The 18,361-nt window shown below is 45.0% G+C and overlaps 1 protein-coding gene across 5 annotated transcripts in view; it reads right to left on the bottom strand.

The window, feature by feature from the left end:
- TAOK3 (TAO kinase 3) overlaps positions 1-18,361 on the bottom strand; it is a 78,668-nt gene that overhangs the window by 27,494 nt on the left and 32,813 nt on the right. For 4 of the 5 annotated variants that reach the window (XM_058816898.1, XM_058816897.1, XM_058816901.1 and 1 more), the window contains exons 2-12: positions 17,724-17,813; positions 16,345-16,555; positions 13,752-13,823; positions 12,801-12,902; positions 12,494-12,539; positions 11,800-11,896; positions 9,680-9,793; positions 7,858-7,949; positions 5,890-5,983; positions 4,471-4,552; positions 1,121-1,288 (exon numbers count right to left, since the gene is read on the bottom strand). In XM_058816898.1, coding sequence (XP_058672881.1) covers positions 1,121-1,288; positions 4,471-4,552; positions 5,890-5,983; positions 7,858-7,949; positions 9,680-9,793; positions 11,800-11,896; positions 12,494-12,539; positions 12,801-12,902; positions 13,752-13,823; positions 16,345-16,464 — 987 coding nt within the window. In that variant the 5' untranslated portion in view covers positions 16,465-16,555; positions 17,724-17,813. Of the gene's footprint in view, positions 1-1,120; positions 1,289-4,470; positions 4,553-5,889; positions 5,984-7,857; positions 7,950-9,679; positions 9,794-11,799; positions 11,897-12,493; positions 12,540-12,800; positions 12,903-13,751; positions 13,824-16,344; positions 16,559-17,723; positions 17,814-18,361 lie in introns of those variants that run through there. The other variant, XM_058816900.1, reaches the window with a different exon arrangement.

The raw sequence follows: 18,361 nt of genomic DNA, 5'->3' as shown, positions 1-18,361 counted from the left end.
CAGAGACAAACCTCGGAGCCAAACACCACCAGTGTTTCCTGTGAGCTGCAAGTGCTCAACAGCCAAGTGGGAAACCATTCCCTGCTCTGCTGACAGCTTGGCACTTGTGGGGAGAGAAACTGGGAGGTTTCAGTGCACAAATCTGACAATCCCCCAGTCCCAGCTAAGCTCCAGGTCTGGAAGCTGGAGGGGACCTCCAATCACAGCAGCTGCTGCTCTTGCTCCTTTGGGGCATCCTCACAAAGTGTCAGTCCCCTCCTCCTGCAGCTCCCACATGCCCATTTCTTCAATCAGTTTAGCTTTCAACGAGCATTTGACACCCCCAAACCTCACCCCCAAGGCCCTGAAGATCCTCTGAGCTTGGGCACCTTGCTGTGTGTTATTGCCTCACTCCACTGGAGCAAAGGAGCACAGACATCCATTTGTCTGTCAGTGTTTTTCACTGAGAAGCAGGCATGGATTTATTTATGCATTATGCCTGCACCAAGTGACATTAACTTCCATCTAAGCTCATCAATTGAAAAATGACTGGTTTCCTTCTCTCAGCCACAGTTAGGGTCAATTATCATACACTGATTAAGTGGCTTGTTTATTACAAGATTTAAACTGAAGCTGCATTTTAGGTCTTTAACCTTTTTCTTCCTTAACATTAAAGAATTTAAAAAAAATAAGTCCTACTAATTCAGTGATTTGCTTTTCAGCTCATGAGAGGCCAATTACTTTACAGTAAAGTTATGGTAATTGAAAAAATATTAACATTAATGGAGTTGTTTTGACTGTGCAGATGAGAAAGAAAAGCTTGGGCTGTCAAAGACCCTCCTCCACACAGGCTGGGAGCCACTTCTCACAGAGAACCTCCCTCAGAATGAGTTTCTTCCCTAAGGCTTCCAGAAGAATGGGCAGCACTGGAAAAAATCCAAAGTTCCACATGTACAGTAATTGGCATCTTTAACACTGAGCAAGGACTTTCACTCATTATCCTCTGCTGCCTCTCTGCTGATCCAGATGAGATTCCAAAAACATTCCTCACCTAGGCTGTGCTTGTTCTAAGGACAGGAACAGCTCCCTGGCCCTGCAATGACTGGTAACAGTGAACGGGGAGCCAAACCCTTCCCAGTACCTCCTCCTCCTCCTGGGACTCGTTCAGGGGGCCATTCCGGGTCTCCTGGAAGAGGATTTTCTTCATTTTCCGGTACTGCAGGTTGTCCAGCTCCCTCACTGCATCCTTGGTCCTCTGGATCAGGTCGAGGAGCACCCTGGGCGGCCGCTCCCGGCGGACAAAATCGTGCTGGGGAAAAGGAGACACAACTGGGATCACCCCTGGGTTCAACTGGGACCAGGGGAGGATTTGTTAAAGGAGACACAACTGGGGTCACCCCTGGGTTCAACTGGGACCAGGGGAGGATTTGTTAAAGGAGACAGAAATCTCACTGCAGACTCTGGGGTTAAACCAGGGAGAGTGGGGGACTTGTTAAAGGAGACAGAACATTTCACTGCAGATTCTGAGGTTCAACTGGAACCATGGTGGGATTTGTTAAAGGAGACAGAACACCTCAGTGCAGACTCTGGGTTAAACCAGGGACAGTGGGGGACTGCAGAACACCTCACTGCAGACTCTGGGGTTCAACTGGGACCAGGGGAGGATTTGTTAAAGGAGACAGAAATCTCACTGGGGTCACCTCTGGGGTTAAACCAGGGACAGTGGGGGACTGCAGAACATCTCACTGCAGACTCTGGGGTTCAACTGGGATCAAGGGGGACTTATTAAATGAGACAGAACCCCTCACTGCAGACTCTGGGGTCAAACAGGGGCCATGGGGGATTTGTAAAAGGAAACAGAACATCTCACTGGGGTGAGCTCTGGGGTTCAACTGGGACAGTGGGGACTTGTTAAAGGAGACAGAACATTTCACTGCAGACTTTAGGGTTCAACTGGGCAGTGGGGGACTTGTTAAAGAAGACAGAAATCTCACTGGGGTGAGCTCTGGAGTTCAACTGGGACAGTGGGGACTTGTTAAAGGAGACAGAACCCCTCAGTGCAGACTCTGGGGTTAAACCAGGGACAGTGGGGGACTGCAGAACCCCTCACTGCAGACTCTGGGGTTCAACTGGGACCATGGAGGACTTGTCAGATCCCTGAAGTGACACTTCCCATTCTTGCAATTTATCTGTTCATATTCAAGAACTGGTAGTAGCCTTTCTGAAAGGCTCCACACACACTGAGCTCGTGGTGGGGTCAGGTTTTCTGAGCTCTCCAGGCTGCACAGATGATTTGTCCCTTCCTGAACAAGTTCACTCAAAACACACAAGGTGACACTTCAAACCTTGGAGGCACAGGAATGAACAAAATGCATCCAGAAGAAACAATAATCAACCTGCAAAGATTTATACTGCATCCATCTATTCCAATTCACACATAAAACTTCCAAACATTCCAATTCACACACAAAGTTTATTTATACCTAAAACTTTTGCAGCCAGAGTTGGAATCAAATCAGGCTCTTGACAACTCCTGCACAGGTTTTAAGTGCAGAATTAATAAATTCCTTAATGGCATTTAGGAACATGGTTAAAGCCTCTTCTCTGCTTTATCAGATACATTCTCCTGAACTGTACAGCTGGCAGTGGATATAAAAGTCTCCAGCTCTCCCATTTAACCTTGGCTAAAGCAGACAACCTGAGTGAACACTTGCCAATGCTTTTATGGGATCCCTAGAGCTGGGTGTGCTGCTTCCCAAGAGGGATGGCTTTAGGGCACAACCATCCTCTGCATGATTGTAGAAAAACAGAAAAACTGTGAAAACAGAAAAATTGGCAAAGGGACAAAAATGGGTGAAAAAAGAGTTGTTCTCTGCTGCACATTGCAAATCCACAAGGGGCTTTTGTTGGAGCCTCAACAGCTGGACCCACCTGCAAGGAAATCCTCAGGAGGGGCAGCTCTGCCTGCTCAGCCTCCCAGCCCCCTGGGGGCTCACTCAGCAGTGAACTCATCCCCTGCAGCACATGCAGCCCCAGCCACCCTAAAACAGGAGCCTTCAACAAGAGGGCTGAAAGGATGAGCTAATCATCTTTTAATGATTTGTAAATAAACAAGGAAAGCATCATGCCACAAGCTGATTTCTCGTTTTTAATTGAATTCCAACTGCTGTGCATTTGAGTTTTGCTACTGGGGACAGCCAGTCATTTCAGTACCCAATTTTGCTTGTAGTGATGGTGTTTATTTTTGAATCAGAGCTAAAAGTTCTTAACATCATTTCACACAGAAACAAAATGAATCATTTCTGCTCCTCAATGCAGATAACCACCATTTATTTCTCTGTGAACAGTAACAATCTGCAGCTTATTTATGATGAGCAAAAAAAGGAACCCATTTTTATCTCATTGTAGATCATTTTTAGAAAGCAGCAAAGCATTTGGAACCATGATCTTGAACCTGAATCCATTCTATGTGTGCACTCAAATATTAAAATGTGACCATGTGAAAAGCGTAGGGCAGACATAAATATAAATAAAATATAAATATAAAATATGGAACAGACAGGATTTCACACTCAGATCTCAGCTCTAATTGTTTGTAGAGACTCCAACCTAAGGAACTCCTGAAATGACATCCTTAAATGAACTCAGCCTGCTCCTAGAGAGCAGCAAGGCTGCCAATCCCCAGGAATGAATCATTCCAAAACTCACAACATAAACCTATTAGCTGGTCAGGGTGCCACAAGCAGAACCAGGGAACAAAACACTGATTATTTACCACAGCACAAATGTACCACAGGAAATAAAAAAATACACCAGGTGCCAAAGGGAGCACAAACAGCTCCTTCATCATTTACCTGGAGAGGTCATTGGCAGCCAGAGGGAGAGCAGGGCTAATAATCAACTTTAAGAAAGGTAATACTTAAAAGAAAAGCCTGATGGCAAAGGGGCTGGACAGGATTTCACATCCCCCTACCTTCTAATGGAAGGCTGCTCCTGAATTTCCCAAAAGCAAAGCTCTTGGAGCTGTAAACAATTCCTCTATTTCCCAGGTAAACTGAACCCAAATGACTTAAACTGGAACTGATTCATGATTCCCTGACAAAGCCTTGGCAAACTCTGCACACATCACTCCAGGTTCCCCTCCTACAGGCTCTTGGCAATTAGGGACCTGTAAAAACTCCTTCCAAAGTGATCCAGTTATTTCCAAAATGAGTTTAATTAATTGGGTTCAGTACAGAAACCATTAAAAGGATTTAAACAACTTTTGGTCTGGTGGTTTGATTAGGGGAGGAAGTCAGCCTTGGCCTATCCCCTCAATGCTATTTTTAACTGCTAAGGGTGATGCATGAATGGAGGGAAAAAGAAAACAAAAAAAAAACCAACCAAAGAGTGGATTTTTGTAAGGGCAAATATTTGTTCACCATCTATACAATTATTTTGGTAGACAAAGAGATTTTCCCCAAGATTTCTGGAAAAGATTTGATAAATTACCCGTAACAAATCTGTTGATGATGGCCTTTCCTGAGGTATTTTCTGTAAGCAGTAATCAACAAATCCCCTAAAGGAGTCTGACCTGCAAAAATCAAAAAATAAAATAAAATAAAATAAAATCTTAAAAATATAAATTAAAAAAGAAGCTCAGGATCTGGAATATATTCAAACTTATCAGTGTAAAGCAAAAGAAAAACATTGACTGATTTGTTCTTAAGTTCTAAGGCAGAAAAAGTAATTGGGACTTTCCAAATTCCAAGCTGATCTCCTCAATTCTTTCCCAATTAAAGGCTGTTGAAACAAAATGGATACATATCTATCTCCAAGTACAAACTGAAAACCAAGTGAGAGCTACGTGTACCAGTCACCATTTCTGATTTTACTTCAACTGCTTACAAACAGAGGACAGTGGAATTATTGGGAACTCCAGAAATGCACTCACTGATCTCTGGGAGTCACAGAGGGAACCCTGCCTCAATGCTCAGCTCAACACTTGAGGCTTTATTTGAGGTTTTATCCCAGCTGGAAAGAAGGAAACTGCTTTTTGTGGACTCAAAAGGAGCACAAAAGGCACCTTGGTGACTCCTAGAGAGCAAACAGGGCACTGTAAACAAGGGCTTGCAATGCAGAACACTGATGTGGGGCTGTGTTTATCCACAGCTGCCTCTGCTCTGCACTGCAAATCCTGCACAGAACATGGGGATCACATGCAGGCAGCAGAGCAAGCTCCTGGGACCCTGAAAAATGGGCAAAACAGAGAGGATGCAAGAAGGAAACTGGAGTGGGCTTGACACAATGATCAGCAATGAACCAGTTGTGCTGCTCAAATGGCCAGCAGAGGAATGGGGGAACTCCACACCTCAGCAGGAGCTTTTGTTTCAATCCTTCTGCAGATTCTGCCAAGCATCACCCAACAGCAACACTCCAATCCTGGGAACTGGGAACCCATAGAATAACCAAATGTTCTTGTATCCAAGCCTGGAGCAAGGGAGCATTCACTGGCCACAGAGCTCTGAGGGTTTCTGGAGTCCTCCACTGACAAAAATATCCAATTACCTCCACATTCTCCTCCCTTTCTCCACATTTCAGCTGCACAGCAATGCTAACAACCCTTCTGCCAAGAGATCTTTGGGAGCTGGAAACTTTGCTGATGCTCAGCCATGGCTGGTTTAACACATCTGAGAGTATTTTAATTCCTACAGCAGCTACACCCCAGAATTAACACCTGCACACTTTTAGATTGTAGAACAGCCAGAGGGACAGAAGGTCAGAACTGAGCTAGCATACACAAGATTTGAAAACACACACAAATCACTGCACTGCAGCCAACATGTTCATTGTCAGGCCTGACCTGTGCAGTGTCACAGGGCATTTTCAGGGAAATAAACAAAAAAAATCAGCTGTTAATGGTTCTCTTACCATTCATTTGATTGTAACCTAGGGGAATCGTTCTGGGCTATGTGATATAAGGCACTCATTGCATTCATGTTGAAAAGTGGAGGCTTCCTTTCAGCTGGAAAGAGAAAAGAACAGAAAGGTGTGATAAAGCTGTCTGGAAAGAAAGGAGAAATGTATAGAAGTATGAGCAGAGTATCACTGCTAAACCAATACCCAGTGCTGTTGTCATCACACTTAGGCCAATTATTTTAATATTCCAAGTTAGACCAGGACACCCACTCAAGGAAAGCTGCTGTTCACTTGGAGAGAGATGACAAAATCCAAAGAGAGCAGGATACAAACTGTAAGAACTTGCAGTAAATCTTACTTTAACTGCAACATCTCACACCTGATCTGCTGTGGCAAAATCAGCTGAAACTGAGTAAAACTAATCTCAGGCACAGTTCAGGGCCAGGACACGCTGTGTCAGTCCCCACAGATGTTGGATGCACTGCTGGAACATGTGGATTAGAGGGAAAAGTGGCTGCCTGCCTCATTTGTCACTGCAAGGGGGACAGGTTACCCCATTCACTGGCCAGATGTGCCATGAACTCCCCCTCACTGAAATCCTCCCCATCCTTGCACCCTGGCCTCTCAGGAGGGCAGAACTCACAGTTCTGGGGGAGCCTGGTTCTCCCCAGGGTCAGTGGTGCCAGATTTCTCAGTTCTTTCAGGCCAGAGCCTTTGCCATGCAGGCAAAGCACCACATCTGCTTTTCCTGAATCACTACTCACTTCAGCTACACCAGGAATTAAGGCATCAGCATTCAAAGAAAGCCTCAAAGCATTCAAAGGGCTGCTCAACAAGAGATCTCCTCCCACTGCTGCCTGAGTTCGTGCTCACACAGGGAACCATGCAAAGTTTGAAGTTTAAAAAAGTTTAATGCTTCTCAAAAGGGTATTTTTAAATAAAGCAAATCCATCATCTTTGGAGTTCCTGAGTAAAAAGCTCCACAGAAATGTTGGTACCAAGACTACAGAGGGTACAGAGCCTCTCCTGCTGCTGTGATTTGCTCCTTGGGAGTCTGTGGCACACCTGAGCTCCACACAAACAAAAATCATTGGCCATGCACAACAACAGAAGCCTAAAACTTCTAATTCTGGCATTCTTTATGTCAAAACACAGACTGTGTCAGCATGCTGGCACATGAAATACAGCCATGTTAGTTCTGGTTATCTACACCATCTCAATTCTGGAGACAGCACTTCTGCACATCCCTCTCTTTGTTATCAGCATATTTCTGCTGATTAAACATTCACCAATGACATTGTCAGCGAACTCACCCACACAATGAGTTATTGGTGTACTGCTGTTAAATAGAATCTGTATCAAGACTGATTTTTGAAAATAATCTACTCAGCACATGCAGTGTCAATACTCAAACCTGAAACACACACTTAGAGTCTGCTCTGTGTACCTGCCACCACATCCACCTCTGCTCCAGGCTCTGTGGATGTGCATCTTTTGCCCTCTGAAGTGCAAACCCTTTTCTTCTCTTCCCATAAAGAACCTGTCCACGATGATTCATGGCTCAAACTTTTCAGCTGAGACTGAAGACTTTTGTTTCAGAGAGCAGGGAAGTAAGAAGAATTGCAAATTAAATGTAGTTCCCTTCTGACACACAATCCTTAGGACACCAGGTCTCTTGGCACAACAGCTGGGACAGCTTTCACTGAGTGCAGCTTGGAAAACACAGGTGACATACCATGGTTTGCTCTCACTCAAGAGCAAAGTGCTCTGGCTCTCCAGGGAATAACTGAGCACACCAGACTGACATGAAAGCACAGAGCATCAGTGATTTGCCAGCAGAAAAAGATTGAACTCAACTATCAGGGCGCTCCAAGTCATTTTAAAGAGGAAAACTGATGAGGAATAAGGATCTTCCCTTTTTGCAGGGGTTCCTAACACACTGCAGAGTGAATCACCCACCTCAGCTGTGTGTTGACTCACCTAACTCGATGCATGTGATCCCCAGAGACCAAACATCCACCTTGCCATCGTACTGCCCCTCGTCCATTGCCAGGATCACCTCTGGTGCCATCCTGCAAGCACAGAGCAAAGGCTGAGTCAGGGACACACAGGGACACTCCAGGGACACCACCTGAGGTGGCTCCAGCCCCTTGAGCAGAGGCACAGGCCAGCAGAGACAGCAGGGCGATGAGGAGGAGTGTGCTGGAATAGAACAGGCACTGACCACAGCAGCAGCTTGTCACAGGAGGGGGGAGAAGCAAAAGAGAAAGGGTGAGAGAAAAAAGAGGAATGGGGGAAAAGTGAAAGAGGAAAGAGGGGAGAAAAGAAGGGGGAGAAAAAAAAAAGGGGAAAGGGGAAAAAAAAGAGGAAGTGGGGGAGAAAGCAAAAGAGGAAAGGGGGAGAGGAAAGAAGAGGGAAGAGGGGGAGAAAAGAAAGGGGAAAGGGGGAGAGAAGAGAAGCAGCAAAGGGGAGGAAAAAAGAGGAAAGGGGAGAAAAAGCAAAAGAGGAAAGGGGGAGGGGAAAGAAGGGGAACGGGGGAAGAAAAAAACAGGAAGGAGGGGAAAGTGAAAGAGGAAAGAGGAGAGAAAAGAACAGGAAAGGGAGGAGAAAAAAAGGGGGAAGAGGAGAAAAAAAGAGGTGGGGGGAAAGCAAAAGAGGAAAGGGGGGGAAAAAGAAGGGGAAAGGGGGAGAGAAAAGAAGGGGGAAAGGGGGAGGGAGAGAAAATAAGGGGAAAGGGGGGGAGGAAAAAAGGGGGAAAGGGGGAAAAAGCGAAAGAGGAAAGGGAGAGAGGAAAGAAGGAGGAAAAAACAAAAGGAAGGGGGAGAAGTGAAAGAGCAGAGAAAAGAACAGGAAAGAGGAGAAAAAAGAAGGGGGACAAAGCAAAAGAGGAAAGAGGGAGAGAAAAGAAAGGGGAAAGAGGGAGAGAAAAGAAAGGGGAAAGAGGGAGGGAGAAAAAGGGGGGAAATGGAGGAGGAAAAAAGGGGAAAAGGGGGGTAGTTCCAAAGGCATTGCAGCTGCAGGCTGACAGCAAGGGCTGGGAGAGCCCCAGAGGCACCCCGTGCACCCTCCCCCACGCTGCCCCTTGGCACACCAGGAGCATTTCAGCAGGAAAATGCAGCCTGTGGGGGCAGCCATGAATGGAACAGGGAAACTGGGAACAGTGGTGGTCCAGGATAAAGAGATGAAGTGGGGACAGAGAAGCAGCAGGCCCAGCCTGCAAAAATTCAGCCTCTTAAATTGTGTTCTTCCAAAAAAAAAAGGCTTCCTGCCAAACGGCCTCATTCCAAGGCTGGGCCATGGTGACCTCCCAGCACTGCCTGGGGCCTCTGCCACAGAATCAGTGGAGCATGGAGCTGTGCTGGTCCTCAGTGCTGGGAATGCCAAGGAACTCGGGCGACCCCTCAGCAATTCCTTCAGAACAGGATTGAAGTAGCTGTGTGACTTCCAGTCAGAATAACAGGATCCCCTTTCTCCATGAATGCCCCAGTCCCATCACCTGGGACAAGTGTGAGGCATTTTTAATCCCCTTTTTCCATGAATGCCCCAGTCCCATCACCTGGGACAAGTGTGAGGTATTTTTAAGCCAATGGCACTGCAAGAGTGGAGCCATTTCCAAGCACTGCACGGCCCAAATCTCTCCTTATGGCTCCTGAGCAAGGACAGACTTCCTGAAGATCTGGACCCAGGGATGTCAGGAAAACTGCTTGGCCATTTTATTCAGGTATTGTTATTGAACTGTGAAGCACTGGAAAGGGAAGAGAGCAGATCTATAAAGGACTGAAGCCCTGCAGGCTTCACTCACCAGTAAGGCGTTCCCACAAAAGAGTTGGCAGGGGACACTATAGATGCAGACCCAAAATCAGCAAGTTTCACTTGACCTGGTTCTGTTAGAAGAATATTTCCAGCTTTAATATCCCTTTAAGAGAGAAAAAAAAAAGAGGAAAAAGAAGTAATTCAGCATGATGCAAACTCTGGTGAGATGCCTTTGTCTGCAATTTGTAATGCTGGGACAGAGACACAGAGAGGAATTCACTGAGCGTGTAACCTCTGTTCCCCCATTCCCTGGCAGCACTGCTTCAAAAGTATTATTATGGAATATTTCACCCACAAGTGCTGCATCCCAACACTTCTGCTGCAAGACAAGTGCTGAAGTCTTGTGTGTGCAAGAATGAACACCTCAAAGTAAAAGAGAGACAGCACAGGCTGTCCCCTTCACTGTCACCTCCCCTGTCACCCTTCCTGTACAACAGCCAAAGGGATGGAGCACCTCTCCCTCAAGGAAAGGCTGAGAGAAATGGAATTATTCAGCCTGGAAAACAGAAGGCTTCAGGGTGACCTAATTGTGGCCTTTCAGCACCCCAGAAAGATGGAGAAGGATTTATTCCCTATTACAAGGGATGGAGGGACAGGACACAAGGAATGGCTTCCTATTGACAGAGAGCAGGGTTAGGTGGGGAATTATGAAGGAATCCTTTCCTATAAGGGTGATGAGGCCCTGGCACAGGGTGCCCAGAGAAGCTGTGGCTGCTCCTGGTTCCCTGGCAGTGTCCAAGGCCAGGCTGGACAGGGCTTGGAGCCACCAGGGATAGTGGAAGGTGTCCCTGCCCATGGATGGAGTGGCACTGGATGAACTTTAAAGTCACTTCCAAACCAAACCATGCTGTAATTCTATACCACGGCTCAACAGCCACATCAGGTATCAGCAACATATCTGCCAGCCTTGAATTAAATAATAACTTAATTATTATTTATATTAAATTAAATAATTTAATTATAATGTTAAAATAATTTTATACTACTTCAATAATAATTAACCATAATTTAATAATAATTTTAATTGCAATTAAATAATAAAAATGCCTGAAATTAAATAATAAAAAAATCCAATAATTCCCTCCTTTTCCACGCGCGATCGGCCGCGCGGGGCTGCAGTGCCGCCGCCTCGCCACCAGGTGGCGCCCCCGCGCCAGGTCCCCGTGCGGGGCCGGACCCGCGGGACCCAACCCCAAAATCGGGTCCTCAACCCCAAAATCGGGTCCCCAAGCCCAAAATCGCGTCCCCAACCCCAAAATCCGGTCCCCAAAGCCTAAATTCTGCCCCTTCTGCCCTGTCCTCGCCGTTGCCCCTGGCAGAGGCAGCTGTCGCTGGGGCTGCGGCAGCAGCACGGCGCTGCTCCCCGCCCAGGCAGGGCGCGCCCTCCCGCCTGTCCCCTTCTGTCGCAGCAGCCACAGAGCAGGGATGTGTCGCTGCTGCTCATTTCTGGCTGAGCAGATTGAGCTCCCCAGCTCAGCAGGGAAAAGCTGGAATTCCCTTTGTACCCTTTGGAGGAAATCCAGGTCACAGAAGCACAGCATAGCTGGGGCTGGAAGGGACCTCTGGAGATGACCCAGTGGAACCCCCCTGGAGCAGTGACACAGGAACGTGGCCAGGTGGGGCTGGAATGTCCCCAGAGAGGGAAAATCCACATCCTCCATGAGCAGCTGCTCCAGGGCTCTGCCACCTTCCATGGAAAAGTTCTTGGATTTCTCCTCAGGTAGTTTTATCCTTGACTTACACTTCTATCACCTAATTGCGACTCCATCACACTTCTGTGGCCTCCCTCCTACCAAAAACCAGGCTGTGCAAAACCAATACAATTTTACTTATTCACATGAAAATATGAAAAATTATCTAGTCTTAGAAATAGTCTAGCTCAGTGAACTCCTATTTATTTGGCACATTTAGGGTGATATTCTCCTATCAGTGTTCAGTGCAACATTCCTGGGCAGCCTTTGTTACCAGGGTCTGCACAGAACAATTGCCAGCAAGGCAGAGAAAATGTTGGTAGAATAACTTTTTCCAAAGTTGTTAGAATAAGTTTCTAAGCAGCTTTGAGACTCCAGGGAGCAGCAGAGGGAAGGGCAGCAGCAGCTGCAGCCTCACCTGTGGATCCTACAGTGGGAGTGCAGGTAGGCCAGCCCCTGCAAGGCACCGTGGGTGATGGCAGCAATCTCCACTTCCTGGAGTGGCTTCTTGTGAACTACAGAGGGAAAAAAAAGCAAGAAAATAAAACAAAACAGAAGAAAATAAATGGGATATTTTTCTGAGAAAGTGTTTTTTAAAGAAAGGAATACCACCAATCTGCTACAAAGAGAAATTAGGGAAGAATTCTTCCCTGTGAGGGAAGAACGCAGACTGTGACCCTGTGATCTTGGCCCCCAAGGAACACTAATTTTTGTAAACTTTGGCTTTGATTCCCTATTTTGACTCAGATTCCCCTCTTTCTCTTTCTGTTCCAGTGTTGAGGTGACAGCAACCTCCTGTTCTAAAACCCATCTGTAATTATTCCTGCACACAGCAAGGCAAGGACAAGGGTGATCTCTGCAGGATTTTATTATGGATATTCCATAACCAGGCAGCCTAAAAAGGCACAGATTACAGGAACATACCTGCACACTTTTATACCTTCATTTGACAAAATTAAAATGTGCATGCCAACTATCTGTAGCACTGGGAAAGACTCAAATTGCTCCTAGAGAATGGAGCAGGACAGACAGAGCATCTGCAAAACTCCACTCCCATCAAACTCAGGTGGGGGGCACTGGCAAAAAGAAAATCCAAGATATATCAAACTTACCTTCTAGTAAATCAGAAGCTGATCCTAAACAGTACTCCATAACCAACTGCAAAAAAAGAGAACATCGTGCCTTCAGGTATCTCTGGAAGCATTTTGAAATTAGGAAACATCTTTACATTCCAAATTTAAATCGCATGGTGGCTTTAACGCCCCGATTAAGGGGGGAAAAAAAGTAGTAAGTTTTGTTAGCTTTCCATCAGAAGATGCAAAATTTGACTTTATTTTAGTGCTGTTCAAAGCTATTTCAGAGCCTGTGCTGAGGGTTTGAGTGCTGCAGTGTCCATTTGCTCCACAAGCCCTCACTCACCCATGCTGTGTGCTCCTTCAGGTAACAGCCCTTGTACTCGATGGTGTTGGGGTGCTTCAGCTGCTGCAGAAACTTGACTTCTTTTATGATATCCTGCCATTTCTAATGAAAAAAGCAGAGCAAAAAGTATAAATACATTTGTCTTTTCAATCCTCTTCATCCTTTCATTCACCACACACTGTAGGTCAGTCTGAAAAGTGACCATAAAATGATTTTACAATATGAAGATGGAAAGTCAGCATTGCAAAAGCACAGCTGTAAATCAGTTGTCTGGGTCTCTCCTGCACTGGGATCCCCCCAAGATATATTTAACAGCTTGAGGATTGCCAAAATAATTTTCTTCCTCATTTTAACTGCAATACATTTCACTTAAATGCTGCTGCTTTGCTAACTGAAGTGTTCAGTGGCCTCAAAGTTAGTAAGAAACTACAGAGAGTAGCAGTGAGCTGCTCACCTTCTGTAACACAGCACAGAACCACTGACATTTGGGAGAAAAAGCAAGGAAAAATGAGTTTAAACCAGCCCTGTTTGCTCTTAACAAACAAACACACCCTGCACATCCACACAGCAGTCCAAAGGATCAGCGGGTCCAAGCTCCATACAAAATAAGAGGAACCATTAACACAAAAACTGAAATGAGACTGAGATTAGCAGCTCTTTGCAATTTGATAGATTCTCAAAAATTTAAGAGAGATGTGCTCTTAACACACTTCTTAATAAAATTATTTCTGAAACAAGCCCCATCCAGGCATTCTGAATCCCCACTCACTTCCTTCAACCGAACTATTTGTCAAAATTTGCATAAACTCATTTTCTCTCTGCAAACCTCCATGATTCCCATGGAAGGGAGCATTAAAAGCTGTTCTGCAGGGGTCAAACCAGAGCTGCAGCTCATTCCACTGCTCCCATTTCCACAGCTCCTGAATGCCCAGCTGCCTTTATTCCCCTCACCTCATTTGTTTGCTTTCCACTGTAGGACATCTTCTTGACTGCCACCACCTCATTAGTGTGGGAATTCGTAGCCTGGAGTAGGGAAAGAGACACATTGAAAAAAGCAAGAAATAGATTGAAAAATGCTTCATTTTTTCTTCCCCCCCCCCCATGGAGTGAGCTGTGCCTGCGGCAAATGCAGGATTTTTTTTTTTCTCCTATATCCTTGCAAGCTCCTGCACCTCAGAGGCATCTTCTTCAGGATATGATTTACCTTACAACTGTTAGGAGACTTTCCCCTGATTTTATCTGGCCATATCCACTGTTCCTTCCTCAGACTTTGTGCTATTGATATGTAAAATGCCCAAAACTGCATCAACTGAGAACCCTCAAAACACAGTTTTACTGGAATTACAGTAGAAGCAGTTTTAGATGAACCTTTGGCAAAATGTTTGCCAAAGAAACAAATAAAGAGGTGTATCGAAATCTCCATGATTTCATCCAAAAAGTCCATACAACACTGACATTCTTAAATAGTTCTTTCAATTTCCAGCTTCAAGAAGATGATTCAACCTGGAATTTATCTAAATTTAAAAGCTTTCACTGTACTAGACCTTAATTTTGTGATGAAGATTATGCAGCCATCAAAATTCTACTTTTCTGCTTGGATGATGCAGGGATGGTAATTAGAGGCTAAAAATTCAGGTTTGGAAAGATCTCTCCTTGCCTGGACTGGCACTGCCCTCATTTCTGCTTGTTAAGGGTAAAAAACATCAAGCTTTTGGTCTTAAAACAGTTGCTGAAATCTCTGTACCTCCAACCATTTTTTGGGACAAAAAAAAAAAAGTAGTGACAGTTTAAAGCTTAAACTATAATAGAAGCTAAATGTGGTAAATCCTCCTTTCAAGGAATGTATTAACTAATGACATTTTTTTGAGGCATGTGGGGACTTCAAAGAAAAACTCTGTTGAGTGAACCAGTGGGGCACAGGAATTACTGAAGGGGAGGCGGCACAGGCCCCTCACAGCTCAAATGAGGCAGAGAAAGCGGAAAACGAGAAACTCTGAAGCCCTTCCCCAGCACCTGCACCCTGATTCAGCACAGAGGAGATCAAGAGTGTTTCACTCAGATGCATTTATGCTTTCTTTCTGCCTGTCACATCAATTCCAAGCAGCTCCACCTGGCCATGGTGTCTGTCCCTCCAGCTGGGATTTGTCACTGAAGGACACATTGCCACTTTCCCTTCTGGAGCTTGGGATGCTCCTGGCTGAGACAATTCCAGGGCTGTGTGAGCCCACCTGGGAACAGCCATCTGCTGAGGCCTGTTTTGAGATGATACCTTGAGAAATTATATTGTTATCTCTCTAAATATACATGAAATGCTTATATGACATAAAATTTAAGGTTCCTCTCCTTACAACAGTTCCACCAACACCTCCCATCACTTCACACAACTCCAAACAGTGAATTAGAACGCTTAAAACAACTCATGCTACCTATGGCCAAGCTAGAGGTGTCAGGGACCTATATTATCTTAATACTTTCCTGTCTGATATTCAGAAACCCAGCTCCAGTGAACCTGATCCTCCTGAGTGGCTGACCATGGTTCCAAGCAGCTTTAATTTGGCTTTAACTGATTTTTTCAATATTGATTCTACTTCGGTCTCACTAATGCCAACTGGATTATAATTATTTCCAATTCCAGTGTTTTGGATTTGGCTTTGTTTGATACCAACAGTAAAAGCATCATTTTTCTCATTTCCAGATTAAATGAGATGTGTATCAATGAATGCCATACATCATCCTGTGTGAATTCTCATTCCTCTGAGGAACTCTCTTTGCTTTTGCCATAAAGAAAATTGTAGAGATTTCCAAACATAAGAGCTCCAAGTATCTTGAAATTTCAGTTTGGCAAATTAATTTTCAGCTGTTTAAATTCAACTTTCAGCACAAAACACCATATACTTGACCTGGATAGCTGGGTGCACTATTAAGACTATAGTAAACTGCTACTATAAATATGTGGCATTCACGTTCTGTGAAAAAAACATCTTCTCACAGGATTTTTCACCTGGGAAGCTGAGAAGCCTCAGAGAAAAGGAAAACAATTCTTATCTCATTTGCTTCTCCTGTGTTTTGCTCCTTTGGAATGTGTTTGGAGATTGTTTACCCACAGGTGATTGTTTCAGTGGATTCTGGTGTGAGTTGTTTTGACTCATTGGCCAATTTGGGCCAAGCTGTGTCAGGACTCTGGAAAGAGTCAGGAGTTTTCATTATTATCTTTTTAGCCTTCTGTAAGTATCTTTTCTGTACTCTTTAGTATAGTATAGTATTCTTTAATATAATATAGTATCAAAAGTAATAAATTAGCCTTCTGAGAACATGGAGTCAGATGCATCATATATATATATATGTATATAAATACAGCTGGAACATTTAAGAGATCAGGAGTGGTTTGGAAACACTTCTTTTTGAGATGTGTTATCACAAAACTAATGCACACAAAGCACTAAAAACTCAAGGAACACCTCCTTCTACAAATGCTCAAAAGCCTCCAAAACATCACTTAAAATTGTTCTGTTCCCCAAAAAAAAAAATAACCAACTCTACTCACAAAGTAAACTGCTCCAAAGCTTCCATGTCCAATTTCATGCAAGCCCACGAAGATTTCCTCAGGATCATCCTTGTAGAAGAGGTCAGCAATCTCCGGGTCCTTTGGCACCCCTTTGCGCATGGTGAGGCGTGTCAGGAACTGCTCTGTGCTCTCCAGTCCCAGCCAATTCCTCCCCTCATCCACAAAGCCCTTTGCAGACAGCTCTCAGCACCTGCTGGCAAAGTTCATCTTTAATCTGCTTCCCCTGCACGTGGTTCTGTTCACACCTCTCTGACAGCCACGCCAGAGGAAACACTTCCAGCAGCAATAGCCTGCACCATTGCTTCCTCCCCACAGCTAATTGTTTTTAATTATTACTCCTATTTAGATAGAGAGATTAAAATGCATTCAGGACACAACAGCTCTTTATCTCACACAGGAAGCAAGTGCTGCAGTGACACTGAAGTCCACTTGAATTCAAGAGTCCTGTTGCTATGCAAAACATCCTGTGGCAGGAGTTTGTTATTCTTCACGCCAGGCTCCCAGTGTGTCAGTTTTTAGACTCTCTCTGTTGTTCCTCCTACTTTCCTGGGCTGTTTGCTTTGTTTCTCTACTCCCAGTTGCCAGCTGGTGCTGGTGGAAAAGTCAGCTGCTATTCCACAGCAACACTCTGCAGCCCTGTAATTGTTATTTCTCATTTATTTACTCAGAGCTGCATGACAGCCAGCGCTGTTAGTTTGTGATTGCTCCCAGCACATGGAATTGCTTTTGAAGAATCCTAAACTCCATCCTATAGGGAACATCTTTGCCTCCCTAAATTCTTCCTTAGCACAGAACTGAGCTGCATCTAAATGAAGACTTTCAGTATTCAACCCCAAAATTTTATTTGTGAGGAAAGGGAAAAAAAAAAAGCCAAAAAAAAAGGGAAGAAACATCCTAATATCAGGAAGTTTTCCATTTCTTAACAAAACATCTTTAAAAATCTGCATTGACTCATTAAATACTCATATGCAAAGCACTGATGGGGGCCTTTACTCATCTGCTTTTGGCAGAAAATGCAGCAGAAGAGCTGCAGCTGAGTCACTTGGAGCAATTTCCATCAGTCTGGAGGTACTTTCACACCTGTGGTCAGCACCTCCTTTATTGAGGCCACATTTTGTCTACGCACAACAAACTCCTGCAAACACACACCAGGACCTTCAGCTATACCTAAACCAGGGCAACATTTACTGGGATACCAGCTGAAATGTAACAACCAGATAAATTTTAAACTAAAACACACACAGAAAAGGCTTTAGAAGGTTTTGGAGTTCAAGTGCCACCTGGATAAAGGCAGAATTTTGGCCTGGCTGAGGGTCAGTGACGGAGCAGAGAGGAGAGGGGCAGTGAGAGGAGCTCACCTGGATAGCTGTGGCACCAACCATGCTCTGTGGCTCACATTCCTTCCAGCAGCATTGTCCCGTGCTCCCAGCCCTCCAGAATCTCCTCCTCTGCAAAGAAAAACAAGGAACTGGATTTAGAGACATGACTTTGAAGTTTTACACCTTATTCTAACACACAAAACCACCACATCCAGTAAAGGCCAGTGACCACAGGGGAAGCACAAGGAGAACTGGCTGAGAACGTTAATGGGGGGTCTTCAGGTGAGGATAAGCATTTCCTATGCTCCAAAGCCCTTGGACTATATAGCACTGGAGGACAGAAAACCAGGAAAAGAGGTTAAATGTCACGTTATTTGGTTTTTATAAAGACTCTTAAGCTTGCTAGGGCACAGGAAGCTCCGTCTCAGACACTGCTTTTTAGATAATTTATAAAAAGGAGAAAGCTCAGAAAAAATCCCCATCCCTGGCAGTGCCCAAGGCCAGGCTGGACAGGGCTTGGAGCACCCTGGGACAGTGGAAGGTGTCCCTGCCATGGCAGGGGTGGCACTGGATGGGTTTGAGGTCCTTCCAAGCCAAACCATGCCATGATTCTGTCAGAAGCTGACAAGGCTGTGTCCATTACTTGAGTCTCTGAGTTCTGCCTGATGGCACAGAAG

This window comes from Ammospiza caudacuta, chromosome 18 (assembly GCF_027887145.1).
Source record: "Ammospiza caudacuta isolate bAmmCau1 chromosome 18, bAmmCau1.pri, whole genome shotgun sequence".
Classification (NCBI taxonomy): Eukaryota; Metazoa; Chordata; class Aves; order Passeriformes; family Passerellidae; genus Ammospiza; species Ammospiza caudacuta.
This window is presented reverse-complemented; position numbering and strand designations above follow the sequence as displayed.